General features: G+C 38.2%; 1 protein-coding gene across 16 annotated transcripts in view; it reads left to right on the top strand.

Moving 5' to 3' along the window:
• The window catches only part of RABGAP1L (RAB GTPase activating protein 1 like), a 682,857-nt gene that overhangs the window by 593,374 nt on the left and 71,268 nt on the right, over positions 1 to 18,215 (top strand). For 2 of the 16 annotated variants that reach the window (XM_019952077.3, XM_019952078.2), the window contains exon 1: positions 2 to 209. The exons of the other annotated variants lie outside the window; for them this stretch is intronic. In XM_019952077.3, the coding sequence (XP_019807636.3) occupies positions 99 to 209 (111 nt within the window). In that variant the 5' untranslated portion in view covers positions 2 to 98. Of the gene's footprint in view, position 1; positions 210 to 18,215 lie in introns of those variants that run through there. 16 annotated transcript variants of the gene reach the window in all.

The following is an 18,215-nucleotide window of genomic DNA, read 5'->3' as shown; positions in this document are numbered from 1 at the left end:
TGTGTGCATTGGCACTGAGCTGCCATAGGATTTTCCCTTGGATAGTCTGGTCTGTAGCTGGGGCAGCAGCTGCTGCTGTGGAAAGGCCAGCTGGCAAGATGATGGAAGAAATCTCCATTATGGTAGCCTATGACGCCCATGTTTTCAGCCAGCTGCACGATGAAGACTTCCTCACTAGTCTGGTGGCCATCAGCAAGCCCAGGTCTATGGTAGGTGGGGCCTTGCACACTACTCTGGGGCTCTTTTTTCTTTTCTAATATGATAGTTATACTCCTGTAGCAATTGAGGCATAACTTCCTGGGAATTAAAATAGAAGTATTGCTGTTGGCATTGTTGCAGCTACAAAAAGGTCTACAGGTTTTCAAGGATTTATTTACATAACTAAACAGTATTATACCTTAACAGTACATTTAAAAGTGTCCTAGGAGTAACACTTAGGTTAATGCTTTCTTATGTAGTGAGGTTGAGAGGAGTTTTATAGTGCCGAACATAAATCTGTCCCACATGTTTGCCTTGTATGTATGTGTATGATTATTTGGGTAAGACCACCTACATATACACACGTATAATTCAGTCTTTCTGGTGTGGAGCATTTTTACCAGTGGGCCATAACATAGACATTAAGAATTGAACTATCTAAAAATCAAATAACTTTCAGAGTCTTTACATTATTACTAAGAACTATTATGAGTATAATCTTAGTTGGGATTTGTAAATTTTTTTTTTAACCATTCTCCAAGAGTCTTAGATTGTATGTCCTGGCATAATAGAAAAACAAAGTCCTTGCGAGTGTTTGTTATTTCTTCTCTGTAGATGTCATCCTTATAATGGCTATTGATCCATACCTTTTAACAAACTTTCCTAACTATTGTTGTAGTAACGTCTTATTCATTATATTCAGTAGTACTCATCACAAGCAACAGAATGAACAAGTATATGGTAATGATTATCTTACTAGTATGAAATCCTAATTCTCTATTTTAAGACATGGGAACCTTAAACATAATATGGCAATTTCTTCCAAAAATATATTGTAATGATAAAAAAAAAGGGTGAGGGGGAACTCATAGGTTGATTTAAAAAGACTTAAGTGTTATATCAGCCTGGTGCAGTGTACTGACATTGTTCCGATGCTGATTTGAACACACCATAAAAAAATTTATAAGATAATAGGGAAAATTTGACCACTAATTAGGTATTTAGTGATATTAGGAGAATTATTCAATTTTTGTGTATGCAGTAATATTTTGATTATGTTTAAAATGATGATTTAGAGAGATTTATGGATATAGTTAATGATGATGATTAAGATAGATAGGGATAGTTAATGTCTGCAAAGATTCAAAATGATCCAGTAGAGGGGTTGGTGATGTGGGTGAACTAAATGAATATGTTGATAATTGTTGAAACAGAAGGTGAGTACACAGGGATTCATTACACTCTCTCCTTTTGTAGATGTTGTATAGCTGCAGTTTAAAAGAATCAGCTGGACAAAAAAAAGCAAAAACAAATACAAAACCATAATATACTTCTGTAAGTGTTCATTAATAAAGAAATATCCAGCCTATTGCATTCTTTTCCTATTTAATATAATTTCTATTTTTATAATTATATATATTATATGGAGATTATTGCCAATTCTTAGTTAGCCATAATTATTACTATATATACCAAGTCAGGATAGGTTAGTTCACAGTTGTGGATAATCTTTAAGCTTCATTTTAGCCATTAATTTTGCAATATTCCATCATGAAAACTTAATGAAAGAATTCAGAATTCTATTTCACTTTTTTCTGATGGTCCTATCAAGATCTTCTTAAGGGGTCTTATAGGAATTTTCCAGGCCAGAGGGGAGAAGAAACAAAAACAGGGAGATGTAAAGTGACACAGTGTAGAGTACAGAGGAGGTTGAAGAGGTAGGCAGTGACCGGGTCATGGAGAACGTCATGTGCTCAATAAATAAAAGACGTTGTGGGGTGTGCAGGTTGTGTGCTCACACATCTACAGGAGACAGGAAGAGAAAAAATGAATGAATGAATGAATGAGTATTAATATGCTTACCAGGGAACATTCTTCCGTATTCTACGTATTGATATATGTTATGCCTTGATGCAATTCTAGCTCCCCCAAAGGGGATTTAGCCCTGGAGTTTATTTGATATGAAATTTGGTCCCTAATATGGAGTCTCAGAGGTGTGATAAAGACACAAAATACTGCTCTGTACACCAAACTTTTAAATAGTATAGACGTTCGGCTGTTAAATTTAATTGCAGAACTTTCTGGAGATACTGAGTTTTCTTTATCAGATTTGAAATTTTAAATAGTTTATTTACTGGTAACATCTTTTGGAGGTGGTATTTGGTTTTAGTTTATCTGGGAAAGTTATACTAAAATTGTGGTAAGATAAAATATTTATCATTTGCTTTTGATTCCATATTGAATTTTTTGCTTTGAGATGAACCCTTTAAATTGTATGAAAGAGATAAATACTCAGATTTTCTATAGTATAAAATAAAACCATATTGCTTCTCAATATGATTTATTACTGCACTGTGAAGCAAATTATATTCTTGCTAACATATAAAATCCCCTGGGTTTAGGTTGACTATTGCAAGGGTATTTAGAAACTTTCTTAGTACAGAATTAATTAAATATCTTTCTGTAATTGGACTTTGTTTCATAATAAGAGTTATCTTGATTCCTTAAATGGTAGAATACCAGTAAGTACAGTGTTTTTGGTGTGGACACTGAATCTTTTCATGTTCATAAGTAGCTCTGTGGCTTTCTGACTTTTTTTTTTATAAATTTATTTTTATTTTTATTTTTGGCTGCATTGGGTCTTTGTTGCTGCGTGCGGGCTTTCTCAGGTTGCGGTGAGCAGGGGCTACTGTTCGTTCAGGTGTGCGGGCTTCTCATTGCAGTGGTTTCTCTTGTTGTGGAGCACGGGCTCTAGGCGCTTGGGCTTCAGTAGTTGTGGCATGCAGGCTCAGTAGTTGTGGCAGGTGAGCTCTAGAGCGCAGGCTCAGTAGTTGTGGCACACAGGCTTAGTCGCTCCGTGACATGTGGGAACTTCCCGGGCCAGGGCACAAACCCATGTCCCCTGCATTGGCAGGCAGATTCTTAACCACTGCGCCACCAGGGAAGCCCTTTCTGATATTTTTGATGGAGACATATAGTGAAAAATATAAGACACTGTACACACAAGACTAAAAGAAAATTTGACTAAACCAGGTGATGTATTCAAGTTTTTTCTTCTGCTCTGTTATATTTAATTGTTTAAAGGCTAGTTGTGAGCAACCATTAATTTCAGAAATGTCTTGATTCACACTTTGAAAAATATGGCTATATCCTATTGATCCTTTAAAAATGAATGATATTTCAGGAAAATCACAGATCCCTTTACAGAGGTCCTTTTCATAAATGACAGATAAGAAAAAGGATAAGAAAGTCAAGCATAATTTCTCTTATCATCCACACACACAACATAAGATTACGTGGATCAGTGCTGTATTTGCTAAGATAAACTAAACAAAGGCCTAGAGTCACCACTAGCAGAAGTTAACAACTTTTAAATTACAACATGAATAAGTTGGTATGTAAGGTGAAAATCCAGTTTAATCAAAATGACTGGAGCATTGATAAAGCTGCCTCATTGGACGCAGCATTCTTGCCTTTCCTTAAATCCAACAGATTATTTTTTCTTTGGTCATTCACAGGCTTTGGTTGTTAACTCTTGCATTGTGAGACAAAACTGTACCCCTCCCCACAATCCTTCCCTTAGCACAAGTGCTCACACAAGGAATAATAAGTGAAGGAGGGAGTCTCTGAAGTTTTCCTGTCAGGACCTTCTGTCTCCTAGTGGAATGGCCAGCATTCCTCTCTACCACCTCCACCACTTCTAATTATTTTTATATCTGACTAGTATAAATAAAGGGAAAAGATCACACCTGTTACAGTTATTATGCATTCCAAAAGAAAGCTTTGAATATGTATTTAAATTCAGAATATTCAATTTAATGTTTAAACAGTGAAAAGCCTAATAACCAATGCATACTCTGTCGAGCTTGAATATTTCATGTTAATTTATTTTCTACTGAATTATTTCAACTTTTTAATCTATAAAGTGGTTATGAAGGGAATACTGCTTTCCAATGTATGTTAGTAGAGGCCAGTACGTAATATTACAAACATTTTTGGGTTATTGCACATGCTGTGTATAAATACAATACCCCTTCCCCCAAAGACCTCACGATAAAATAAAAGAGAAGCAAAATCAGTATTTATGGGGCTGATATTTACTCTTTTAGGGTAGAACGAAGTGGAGAATAATTACCACTGATTGAACAGTGTGGAGGCAGAATTCCAAAGGGGGTGGAAGCAATTGAGTGAGGCTGTGAAGGCTGATCAGGTGTTGCCAGTGAGTAGAGAGTAGTAGGACCTTTCTGAGCAGGGCGAACAGATTGTGCAGAGGCCAAGAAGTTAACTGTTTCAGAGGCTTTAAAGTTACAGTCCTCAGTTCAAATTTTACATCTGTTACTTACTGGTAAATTACTTCATTTCTCTAAGATTCATTTTCCTCATCTGAAAAATGAGGGATATAGTAGCATTACATCACTAGATTACTTCAAGCATTAAAATGAGAGCGCTTGTATTTAGCACAGTGAAAGCTCTTACTTACTGTCTTCCCTTGTCACTGTTTGGAGAAGGCCTAAAGGAAAGAGTGGGTGAGTAGATGAGGTATCACAGGGATGTGGGAGAAGGCAGGGGGTGGGATGGACAAAATGGACTAGTTGGGTAACCCTGGCTAATTGCTTTGTTTGACTAGGGAATCACTATCAGGATATCAGTCCTACAGGAAACTTGAAGCCTTTTGCCGTGAAGATGGTGTAGAGCAGTGGTCCCCAACCTTTTTGGCCCCAGGGACCGGTTTCAGGGAAGACAGTTTTTCCACGGGGAAGGGGTTGGGGGCTGGGTGGCGGTTCAGTGGTGCAGGCGGTGCGCGAGCGATGGGGAGCCGCAGGTGAAGCTTCCCTCTTCGCCCGCCGCTCACCTCCTGCTGTGCGGCCCGGTTCCTAACAGGCTGCGGACCGATACCGGTCCACAGCCCTGGGGTTGGCGACGTTGGGTTGGGGGTGTAGAGGATCTTAGGTTTGAGCCTCAGGATGGTGAGAATGCAATGTGGAATTAATAAGAGGGATTTATATGGGCCGAACCATCTGCTGAGTAGATATATCAGTTATTGCAGTAACAGGCAGTAGTGGACTGATGGGGGCCGCATCGCGTGCGGAAAAAAATTTTTAAAGGGCATTACCTGCTGTAATGCCCTTTAAAAATTGAGTTGACAGGAGTCTGGACTGCTTGACACTTTGACAGTAGCAGTGTGAATAAAGAAATTAGTCCACACATGATGTTTAGTTCTTGCAGTGGATAGGTACAGTAGTATTCCTTAGGAAGAAGCAAGCAGCTGATCTATACAAGAAGAGTAAATGATTGAGACAAGCTGAAAATTACTGTAAGCTTTCCACCTTATGAAATTGGCAAGACTGTTGTTGTGTCAGCTTGAATGGGAAAGTTGGATATCAAGCATGTAATGGAGAAAAGATGGCCCATTTTGGCTTTATTATGTTCCACATCTTGAAATTCTAGGTCACAGCATCACTGTAAGAGACTTGGTTGTTCAGTGGTTTGTCCATTAACAAAAACTGTTTACCCAGACTAACACATGTTTATACTCTATTAGCACTGGATATATGTTCTTAATGGACAGATACCAAAATAGCAGCACTGTGCGGTAAAGGAAGGGACCTCTTCAGGGAGCTCCAGTTTCTCTGTTGTATAACTGGGAGATGAGGGTAAGCTTTCTGAAATTACTTCCTTCTTATTGGGTTGGCACATAGATTTCATCTAGCATGCCAAATTAAAAAAAAAAATTCAGAGCAATTCCTTGTGCCAGAGACAGAGAAAACAATGAAATCAGTAGTTATTTCTAAATCCTCACTGCATATACAAAAATATTGATTAAAATAAAGCATTATAACACCAATTGACTCATCCATATTTTTAAAAACTGTTATTATCTGAATATTTTACATTCTCATTATTATTGAAGTGAACATATTTTGGTAGTATTTCATCAACTTCAGTTTAGCACAGGAAGCCAAATCGTCCCTCATGTGGTTTATTAGTTTTGATATGAGTTAAGGTTCTTATGGTTGCAAGTAATAAAATCTTGAGCTCTCTTAAACAAGGAAGGGAATTTATCATGTGGGCACCAGGTTGTGTTCCTTTAAACACAAGGGCAGGAGTTCAGCAGAGCTGGTACTAGACTGATGCTGGCAAACATTCTCCATATCTCATGCCATCTAATTAACTTCTCTCTTTGCATCTACTTTATCTCTTTCCCCAAGTTCTCTGCTTCTTCAATCCCATGGCTGAATATGGCTGCCGTACAGCATTCAGATTTATAGTTCTGTCATTTGCAGAGTTCAGTTGCTACCCCTGAATCACAACTGTAGATTCTTCAGGGAAAAATCTGAATGTTAAGGGAGGTGACATAGTATAGAGTGGAGCCCAGGAGCACAGACCCTGGAGCCAAACTATCTGGGTCAAATCCCACCTCACCTCCAACTAGCTCATTTACTTTGGGCAGGTTACTTGACCTCTCTGTTTCATTTTTCTCATCTGTGAAATTGGAAGCATATTAGAAGCGCCTTACAGGATTAAGTCAGTTAATACCTTAAAGCACTTATGAATACCCAGCACATAGTAGGAGGTATATGTATATAAGTTGATATAATTCCAAACTGATTCTTCCTTTACAAAATCATGAAATAAAAGATTAACATTTAGCAAGACTTTATAAATTCACTATCTAAAGATCATTTATGTTGTTTTGCTATTAAATATGAAATTATTAAACCAGCTTCTATGATAATTAGAACTCTTCTGCATTTAATCTTGTTTCAGATGTTGAGAAATAATCTTTCTATACTTGATTCTGGGAGTGGGGTTGATTTGTGAGTCAATTCAAAATATTTTTTTCAGAAGGTGTTACAGGAGCAGTTGACATGAAACATATAATATGTAAAATTTTTGTTTTATAAAATCATAGCTTGTCTACAGTGACTGAAAAATCTTATTCTAGTTTTTTGTTTGTTTTAGCACCCATATTTGCATTCGGTTTAGTAATTAATCCAAAATATTCATTTATCTGCTCCTATGTGCTATGCTGTATTTTTGGTCCTGGGAATCTAGGTGTGAGGAAGAAAGACCTGTGTCAATTGTGAATCTTATACTATTTGGAGGAGAGGTAAGACATGAATATTAGCTAATGATATCACTTATCAGCCAGTGATAAGTGTTATGCAGAGACTTAAAATGGAGTGATGTAATTAAAGTCTTTAATTGGAGGCTTTATGTTGGGTAATCAGTGAGTACCTCACTGGTGTCATTTGAGATCTGAATGACATCCAAGGGAAAATAAGGAAAAAAGAGTAGCTCAGGCAGAGGAAATCTCTGAGAGAAAGGCCCCAAAGTGGTACAGAGCTTGATATACTAGCAAAACAGTAGGATCAGTGTGGTTGGAGCACCATGTGCCAGGGGTAGACACTGGTAAGAAATGAGGCTGGGGGAGGAGTTGGGGGTCAGGTTATGACGTAGGGCTTTGTAAGTCAGAAGAAGGAATTGAGGTTTTATTCCTTATATCATGGCCTGTATTCATGTCTAATGAATCAGATTTTAGACTTGGTAACAGAAATTTTAAATGATGATTAAATTATCAGAGAAGCCAGTATTACATCAAAAACTCACCACAGAAACTAACACACCATTGTAAAGCAATTATACTCCAATAAAGATGTTTAAAAAAAAATATTTTTAGGACACTGCTAGAACCCAAAGCAAAATGTTCACGGAAATCCATCAGTAGATTCATGCATATGCTAGTTTTAATTCTTATTTACGCTGCCCTGTGATTATTCATCTGGAAAAAATGAAATGATCCAGTTGTCAAAATCAAGAAAGAGTTTTTCAAAACCAAAGAAAAAAATAAACATGAGGCAAAGATCTTTTCAGGAAAAAGAAAACAACAACTCACCACAGTGCTCAAGCTCAGTATGAAATCAAATTGTAGCATTCAAATTCAATGCAAGGACTACAGGCTGGCGTATGAACGGGATTTGCAACAAAACAAGCAAAAATAACACCGTTGCTCTGATTATTGTAATGCCCACAATAGAATTTCTAACAGGCTGAAATATTGAGGAAACCCTCTTATCTGACACAGCCAGGCCTGTAGTTGGTTGGTTAACAGAAAATGTTAGTTTAGGTGAAGCATTCAAAATAGTACATACTAACTCACATAAACATTTATTTTAATTTAAAACATAAATACATATTATCAATTTTGTTATAGGGCCTTTGATGCCTTTGAATAGGAGTTCTGAAATACATAATGCTTTGTCATTTCAGTTTCCTGAAGAGGGGCAATAAATTAATAAACTCATAAAGCAATCTAAAGCAAACTTTACAGTTTTTTTATAACTATTTTTACCTCTTCGATGGTGGCATTGCCACCATTTAATGTGACAGTGACTTTTGTATTTAACCAGTCATCTTTGTTGCCTTTCCAAATAGCTCAACTTAGTTTTCATAGAAATAGCCGCTCAGTTTCTTTTCACATTCATTTTATTATGATCATAAACATGTTTGGGAATCAGTTCAGTTAACTCTGTTTTAAGCATAAATTCAGTTGTGGGAACAGCCTAGTAGCCACAGGAGTTCAACACGCCCAGAGTATCAGACTTCTTTGATAGAGAGAACAGAGAGCATTAGTTAGTCAGTCGAGGTTTTTAAAGAGTATTATTTATCATATATTCTTAGATATTGCTGCATAGCAAACGGCCATAAATCTTGGTGGTGGCAGATAATAATAGGCATGTATCTTCTGCCTTATGAGTCTTTGGGTGGCAACGTTGGGCAGAACATGGCTGGGCATACTTGGGCATGGCTGAGCTTACTCGGCTCAGGACCCAGGTTTGGTTAGATCTGTTGTTCCACACCTCTCACTCTTCTGAGATCAGCAGGCTATCTGGAGTGTGCTCTTTTCATGACAGAGTTTAGAAGTTCCTAGAGTGGTCATTAGGAACTTTTCTTTTTTTTTTTTTTTTTTTTTTGCGGTACGCGGGCCTCTCACTGTTGTGGCCTCTCCCGCTGCGGAGCACAGGCTCCTGACGCATAGGCCCAGCGACCATGGCCCACGGGCCCAACCGCTCTGCGGCATGTGGGATCTTCCCGGACCGGGGCACGAACCCGCGTCCCCTGCATCGGCAGGCGGACTCTCAACCACTGCGCCACCAGGGAAGCCCGGTCATTAGGAACATTTGATGGCTCTTAAAGGCCTAGGCTTAGAGCTAGCACACTTTGATTTTTGTCCATGTTCCATTGGCCAAAGCAAGTCAAAAGGCCACTTCCAACATAGTGGATCAGGAAAGTATACCCCATCTTAGAGGTTGGAAGAGAGGAAAACAAATATTTGCTGAACAATCATCCACCACATGTATAATAATTGACTTTTTATGTGATCGTCATGGTTAGGTTAGCTATCTAAAATATATAAACACTGTGTTTCTCAACAGCATACATAGTTTATATGCACCAAAGCTATATATCCACAGATTTGTCATCAGGAAATGACATATACGCATTGAAAATACAGTAAAACCTGATTGAAATTCAAACTTAGCAAACACTCTATTACCCTTTTTCATTTTTCTTGGAACTTTGAAGTGGATCAGTACTCTTCTTTCCTGTCCCTCCCAAACATGATTAAAAACAGAAATCTCTTTTCTCCAGTGAGATTCCTTGTGTGCCAACCATGGAATTGTTGGCATTGTTATTCCAACCTTTATAGCTCAGGGATTCTTAGCAGTTTTGTGGTCACTGTCTCCTTTTGCAGTTTGGTTAAGTCTATGGACCCCTTATCAGAAAACTTTTTAAATGCATAAAATACACTAAATTAAAGGAAACCAATTATATTGAAATATAGGTATCAAAATAGAGAAGAATAAGATTTTTGACCATTGAGATATAACATTATATTGGTTTCAGGTGTACAACGTAATAGCTCTACATATGTATGTGTTGCAAAATGATCAAAATAAGTCTAAGTAACTGCACATAGTTTATTTCTTTGTGATGAGAACTTTTAAGATCTACTCTTTTAACAACTTTCAAATATACAATAGAGTATTATTAACTAAAGTTAATGTTTCAACTCCAGGATTTATTTTATTCCCAGGACTTATTTATTTTATAACTGGAAGTTTATGTCTTTGGACCACCTTCACCCATTTTGCCCACTCCCTACCCCCCAAAATCCGATTTATGATACAGTAGTATGTGCTTTTTTTTATTAACACATTAAATGACAAGCTATGGTAGCAAGTAGAATAACTACTATAATTCTAAAAAAGTCATAAATATTGATAGTATTTTGAGATATATGCAATTACTGCAATGTGAATGAAAATATCTGTAAGGTCTATTGATGACAGAATCACAAATACTGCAGTGGATTGTTGCCTACATTCATGATTTAAAAGAGCTGATAGGGCTTCCCTGGTGACGCAGTGGTTGAGAGTCTGCCTGCCGATGCAGGGGACACGGGTTCATGCCCCGGTCCGGGAAGATCCCACATGCCGTGGAGCGGCTGGGCCCGTGAGCCATGGCTGCTGAGCCTGCGTGTCCGGAGCCTGTGCTCCGCAACGGGAGAGGCCACAACAGTGAGAGGCCTGCGTACCACAAAAAAAAAAAAAAAAAAAAAAGCTGATAAATTTCAGAGGTTCAGGAAAATAAAGATATTTTTTCCATTCAAGCTCAAGGACACTGAATTCTCTCCATAATTCCCTAAAATAACATTTAACTTATATTTTATGAGACATGAAGGTAACTTTTCCTTTCCTTATGGCCACCTAGGAGAACTTTGACCATGCCTGTCAGTTTTTGTCTTCTTCTTGAGTATATAGAAAAATACTTGTGAAACTTGTGCGATTATTTGATTAGTCTCTCATTAACACGTAACCTCCATGAGAACAGGGCTATGTCTTTTTTTTTTTTTTTTTACCATTGTATCTGCAGCCCAGCATTGTACCTGGTGCATTGTATGCTCTCTGTACATATTTAATTGATAGTATTGGAGGGGAAAAAATGAAGCACTGCATAAGTATAATCATGGTCTGCAGTGGGTAATATGTTTGTGACAATTGGATGCATTCTTAAACATCTGTACACATAAGATAGGGAAAGTTATTTTTAAAATCTTTTTATCCTCAGACTTTTATACTAAATTCTTATAAAATTGATTGTAGAATTAGGTTAGAGTCTAGCTGAGTACTTAAATATTAGTTCTTAACTGTTAAAAAATAATGCATTGCTTATTTCTGTTATGGCTTATTCAGTGGCTCATTTAACATGCATAACTCCTATGTGCAATGCACTGTGTTAACCTTTAAGGTACCTTCCAAGAGATAACAATCTAGTTTGGGAGACAGCCATGTAAACAGTTATTATGAAGCAGTGATGTGAGCACTGTTAGAGATGGGTTAGATCCCTGCCTCTCCTTTTGTGTGCCTGTCGCATCCCCCACCCTGGGCACTCACTGAAATGAGATATTCTACCTGCTTTTCTGAGTTGTACCTTGAGGTTCAGTGTCCTTGCAGGTTGTTTTTATTTCCCCTCTCTACCTACCACAGCACCTGGCACAAAATATCTGCAGTCCAATATTCTAACGAATGAATGAAGGAGATGATGGAGGAGAGTATGGGAAACAGAGATACTATCGAAAGATGTGAACACTTTTTTTAGCATTTTGATTTTTAAACTTTTACAGTTTTACCTTTTGAATAAGTAGCACATTCACATGGTTTAAAATTTCAGTAAGTATAAAATGGTATCCAGTGAAGTTGTTCGTGTTGTCCCAGTGAAGTTCTTATTATTCAGAAGTATCCTTCCAGAAATATTTTATGCAAATACAAGCAAATTTGTGTGTATTCTTCCCCTCCCTTTTTACAGAACTTTTGGTGTCCCATTATTTTCCTTTGCTTTTCTCATGTAACAATATGTGTTAGAGATTCTTCTATGTCAGTACATCAAGGATTCCTTATTTATTTGATAGCCACATAGTATTTCACTATTTTTGTAATATGTTTAACCAACTCCCAATATATGTGTATGTAGAGTTGTTCCCAGTATTTTGCTGTTACAAACAATGGTGCTGCTAATAATCTTTTTTATGTCATTTCACAAAAGTGTGAGAATATCTATAGGTTCAGTTCCTAGGAGTGGAATTGCTAGGTTAAAGGGTGTGTATATTTGTAATTTTGATATATAGGGCTAAATTGCTCTCCTTGAAAGATGTATCATTTCACCCACCAGCAATGTATTTCTGTGCCCATTTAAGGGTGGAAACTTTTGAGAAACATTCTAAAGAAAAAAAGTAGAAAATTTTCACGTGGTCACGTGGAGAGGAAGGATGTTCCAGGTAGAGGGAAGAACACTTTCAGAAGCACCACGGGACTGAGAAAAAGGTAGCACGTCTAGAGATTTCATCTTGTTCCATCTGGCTAGCATATGAGAGGAAGGCCAGGAAGTAGGAAAAGAATGGGAGTTGGTCATGAAAGGTTTTGTGTGTTATGCTAAGGGACCAACATTTTAAATTCTAGACAAAGGTTTTGAGTAGGGAAATGATGTACTAAAGTTGATTAATACATATTACAGAAAGAATAGCTGTTTGTATCATTTATTTAAAGTGAAGCATACCAAATAAGTCTATTCCCTAAAGATCTTGCAACTTAAAGGTTTTTTTCTCTCATTAATGAGTAAAATAATGTTGATTACACAAAATTTGGAAAATAACATATAAATAAAAACTAAAACAGAAATTACTCAAAATTTTATCACTCAGAGACTCTCTCTATCCAAAGAACTCCTGTGGTCCTTAAAACAATAAAAGAAAATCAATATATGTATTAGGTTAAAAAAGACAGACAGTGATTTCCAAAGACAGCCACTTGTTAAGAGATTCTTGTAATTTCTTCCGGAAAGAAAAGAAAAACTAGTAATTATTCCTGCACAAATCACAGCATAATTGTTATTGTAGGGATATATAATGAAGGCCTTTTCTTAAACATATGGGTGCCATTTAGAGACATAAAGAACCATTTTGTTTTTTTTTTCTTTAAGGGCCTTACTCAGCCTTGAAATCAGCGGTCCCCAACCTTTTTGGCACCAGGGATCAGTTTTTCCACAGACTGTGGGTTGAGGGGCATGGTGCAGGCGGCAATGCGAACAATGGGGAGCGATGGGGAGCGGCAGATGAAGCTTTACTCACTCCCCCACCACTCACCTCCTACTGTGCAGCCCAGTTCCTAACAGGCCTCGCACTTGTACCGGTCCTTGACCCTGGGGTTGGGGACCCCTGTTTTATTTTTTAAAAAACATGAATTAATTTATTTGGTTGCCCTGGGTCTTAGTTGTGGCTTGCCAGCTCCTTAGATATGGCACTCGGGCTCCTTAGTTGTGGCATGTGAACTCTTAGTTGCGGAATGCATGTGGGACCTAGTTCCCTGACCAGGGATCGAACCTGGGCGCCCTGCACTGGGAGTGTGGAGTCCCATCCACTGTGCCACCAGGGAAGTCCCTTGGGCACCCCTGTTTTAAATAAACCCTGATTACATGTACTGTTTTTCCTCTTTGTGGCATTTCACCGGCAGGTACTTCTCTAATTAGGATCTCAACAATTATCAGCTGTACAAAATGTGTGGAAGGATGGTAAGTTTCAGAAAGCTGGGGTTCACAGTTCATACTCAGTAGTCCTCTTGTGGAATAATCCTAGTATTATTAATAGCCAAGTCTTCCACTTGTAGGGTCTGTTGGAACAGTTTGTGGCAGATACTTTCCAGGCTGTTCTTTGAGAATAGGATTTGAGAAACATCATCTCCAAGTCACTGATGCTCTGTTTAAATGCATGTGTCCTACCAATGCATGCTTCACAGGCACCTTCAAATAATTTTTTCCCTCCTTGATTAGATCCTAAGAATTATAAGGGGAAGGGGAGGAAGGTCCTAGGTGCATTTACTGAGCTGTCTATTAAAGAACTCCAAGCTGGTAGATTGTGACAATAATTCTGATGTTTTGGGATTCAGTATATCCAAGATAATGGTAAACCATACATATACACATGTGATAAATGGTGGAATCAGCAAAATCTTTCTTAATCGTTAAAAGGTGACCTTTGGTTAGAAGCCCAAAAGCTCTGCAGTGCCCTCCAACCTAACAGACACACTTACGTTAATTTGATTCCTTCATGTAAAACGATCATTTTTATCGCTCCTGCCTGAAAGGCGCAAATTGCTTTGTCTCTTGGGTGTAGGCTGTTCAGCTTTCTTCTTATTAAAGAGACACAAGATTTATGTCCATTTAGAAGATTAATGTCACCTGTAAATATGTAGTCTAATTTGTCATTGGCTTGAACTCTTCAAAGAAGATATGAAAAACAAGGTGTAACTTAGCACTCAAGACTGTTACAAACAAGAATGAGATGTTTTCAAGGATCAGCCTTCCCAGTGATGGAAGGCTGCAGAGAGGATATGAGAGAAGGCTGGGGTACATTTGAATATATTTTGTCTAATTAAGACGGCCATGACTGAGGTGGCTGGACTCACAAGTTCATTTTCCTCCTAAGAAGGACCTTCACCTATTTCCTCAGGAAGTGAGCACTCTTTGTGATCATTGGTGGAAGTGGAGCTTAGCACACTGCATTTGATGCAAGAGGGTTGAGACTGGGCCCAGGGGAGAAAAGAGGTCATTTGTTAACGACACTTGCCAAGACACAAAGACTTTTTCTCAAACCTTACCAGATCAAAACATGGTAGAGAGTCTACAAAATTGGTCAAATAAGTAAATGGAATAACTGAATGAAACTGTACATTTCTGTTAATTAGAAATAATAGAAACTGTCCCAAGTATTTTCTGCAGAGTTGAGAATAGAGTACTGAAAATATTTAAAGGGTATACAGATTTGAAGTGATATTGGTATCCCACAGTAAATTACCATTTGTCGCCTCCTCTAAGCAATCTTCAAGGGGAAAACAGAAATTAAAATAATGTAAAAGGTACTAATTCCATCCAGAGTGAAATGAAGGCATTCACCCTACTCAATCTTTTAAACTATGTGGAAGTTTTTAATATATTGAACATATTTGAACATGATATAAAATGACTATGAATTCATACTGAAAAATTTCACTTACCTGTGACCTATTTAGACCAAACCCATAGGATTCAGCTTGCTTCTGGCCTCAGGAGCCTGGGCCCAGCTGTGCCAGGATAAGTGTGACAATGACTGTGTGACCATAGCACTGCTGACATTAGACTGATCCATGTTGCTCTAAGTGTCTCAGTGGCCCAGCTGCTTGTATAATTCGTCTTCCTCAGTTTTTAGAGAATTTTTTATAGAACAGTAAAATGTACTTGCCTTTGGTACTCCCTACAAAGAGAAAGAATTAATTTCCTTTCTTGATTCTGCACTGACTTCATGTTAAGAGATTTGGAGTGATTATAGGAAATTAGTACACTCGCAAATTAGGATGGAAGGGAATTGACATAGTAAGGAACTTAGAGGGGTCAGGGTCCAGAAGTCCTACACTGTTATAACCTGGGTTGCATCTTAATAGTGCTAAAATGACACAATAAAAAGAATCACACATTACTTTTTTTTTTTTTTTTTTGCAGTACGTGGGCCTCTCACTGTTGTGGCCTCTCCCGTTGCGGAGCACAGGCTCCGGACACGCAGGCTCAGCGGCCATGGCTCGCGGGCCCAGCCGCTCCGCGGCATGTGGGATCTTCCCAGACCAGGGCACAAACCTGTGTCCCCTGCATCAGCAAGTGGACTCTCAACCACTGCGCCACCAGGGAAGCCCCACACATTACTTTTTAACTTAATTCACTTAATTCAGAATTCTTTTTAAACTCATTTAATCTTAACAACAAAATTCTAGGCTTATTTTACAGATGGTCAGGCTGAAGCACAGATTAATTAAGGTAACTAGCTCAAGAACACACTGCAGGAAAGTAGTAAAGTCAGAATTTGAACACAGGCTCCCTGGCTCTAGGGCAGTGCTCGTCATCATTATTCAAAATGCATGGCGTTATGCTTTGTTCTCACTCATTAGTTATACCGAATATTCCTTTGATTATATACCCCTTTAATTATCAGAATCCTGAACTTTGCTACACTTCAGCAGTTTCTAAGGAAAGGTGATCAGTTAGACATTAAAACGGTAATTAACGTTTCCTTAATTTCTGTAGCATGGATCCTGAAGGCGAAAGATTGCTCTAACGATGATTGGTACTGTTACTATTAGATTTTTATTCACTTTCTTTCGGGTATGTGGATATTAAGGTAAACGTGCTTATTTAAATTCTAAAAGTTCCATGTTTGACTCTGCATTCTATACACGAAAAGGGAGCCTTGTTCTTCTTCTAGCAAGCATACTTACAAAGACTAAGTAAACCAGTTAACAGTTCTGTCTATTTTGAATTTCCCTGACTGTGGAGAAGGCATATGCTAAGGAGAAAGTTATTGTTCGAATGTAGAACTGCTGCCGTCTTACTTGAATCTCATTTTTTCGGTCTGTTTATTCAAATAAGTCTGTGAACTTACTAGTGTAATAGAAAAAAACTTTGATAGTCTAGAAACTGGCAGTTTAGAAGAAGATCAGACAGGTACAGAGGTGGCTTATAATAAAAATTATCTTTGGACAGTTTCTTAAAGGAAGGACACTTAATTACATAAAGGAAATCTATTTTTTGTTAGCATGTTTATCAAATGTATAGCGGACCCAATGTGGATGGCCAGTGTATTGGTTGACAGAATCAGGACCCAGAAGAGTCTGGCTGGAACAATGTGTCCATGAAACATAATAGGGTATATGAGATTCAAATCCAAAAGAATTCTGTGTAGTGTAGCATGTTAACAGCATTTGATAGGTATTTTTAGTAATTATAAGCTAACTTAAGCCTTTGTAAAACTGAGTATTTATTAACTACATACTTTGAGCCCAGTAATGTTAGTGGAGTCAGTGCTGAGCTTCCATTAGAGAGCCAGCTCAGTGGGGTTCCTACCTTCATGGGGTTTACAATCTAGTAGGCAAGATAGATGTTAAACAATCTCCACAAAAGGTTAAGGGTTTTATGAAGAGAGGGAGACCTGAGTCCTAAGGGGACTTATAGGGAGATCTAGTCCAACTTAGGGGGTCTAGGTTCTGTGGCAACATATAGGGAGAACTAATCTAAGTTTGAGATCAGGAAGGCCTGAGGGATGAGTAGGACTTAGTCAACTGAAGAGAATGAGGGTAAGGGGAAGAGTGATCCAGTAAGAGGAGGAAGTATATTCTAAGTCTCAGAAATGAGCAGAAAAACTTAAAGAAATGGGGTGGAGAGTGCTGGGTGAGGGAAGCAAGGAATGGCTCAAAATTAGGCTAGAGAAGATAGAACCAGATCATGAGGAGCTTTAATAGCTGTGTTAAGGAAATTGGACTTCAAACACAGGGCGATGGAACACTTTCAAGGTTTTCAGCAGGGAAGACATTAATTTTATGACACTGTCAAAAACACTAGGCTAGGGCTTCCCTGGTGGCGCAGTGGTTGAGAGTCCGCCTGCTGATGCAGAGGACACGGGTTCGTGCCCCGGTCCGGGAGGATCCCACATGCCACGGAGCGGCTGGGCCCGTGAGCCATGGCCGCTGAGCCTGCGCGTCCGGAGCCTGTGCTCCGCAATGGGAGAGACCACAAGAGTGAGAGGCCCGCGTACCGCAAAAAAAAAAAACAAAAAAAAAAAACTCACTAGGCTAATGATTTAAACGTGGCAATTCACTTGACCTTTCTAGTTCTAAATTTTCTCATCTTTAGAGCGAGAGACTTGGGTTAGCCCTTTCAGATCAAAGATCTCTAATGTGCGTGTAAGCATCCTGAAAGTATCATGTCTAGGAAGAAGTAACACAGTATTTTTCATCTGCTCTGCTCTGATTCTATTTTTCTTCCTTTCAGATTAGAATATAAATTTTGTTATGAAGCATATTTTAGTCAGTATTTTACAGAAAGTACTCTAATGATTCCTATGATGTGATTGTTTTTTTCTAAAACATTTTGTCATCATA

The sequence above is a fragment of the Tursiops truncatus genome, chromosome 1 (genome assembly GCF_011762595.2).
Source record: "Tursiops truncatus isolate mTurTru1 chromosome 1, mTurTru1.mat.Y, whole genome shotgun sequence".
Lineage (NCBI taxonomy): Eukaryota > Metazoa > Chordata > Mammalia > Artiodactyla > Delphinidae > Tursiops > Tursiops truncatus.
This window is presented reverse-complemented; position numbering and strand designations above follow the sequence as displayed.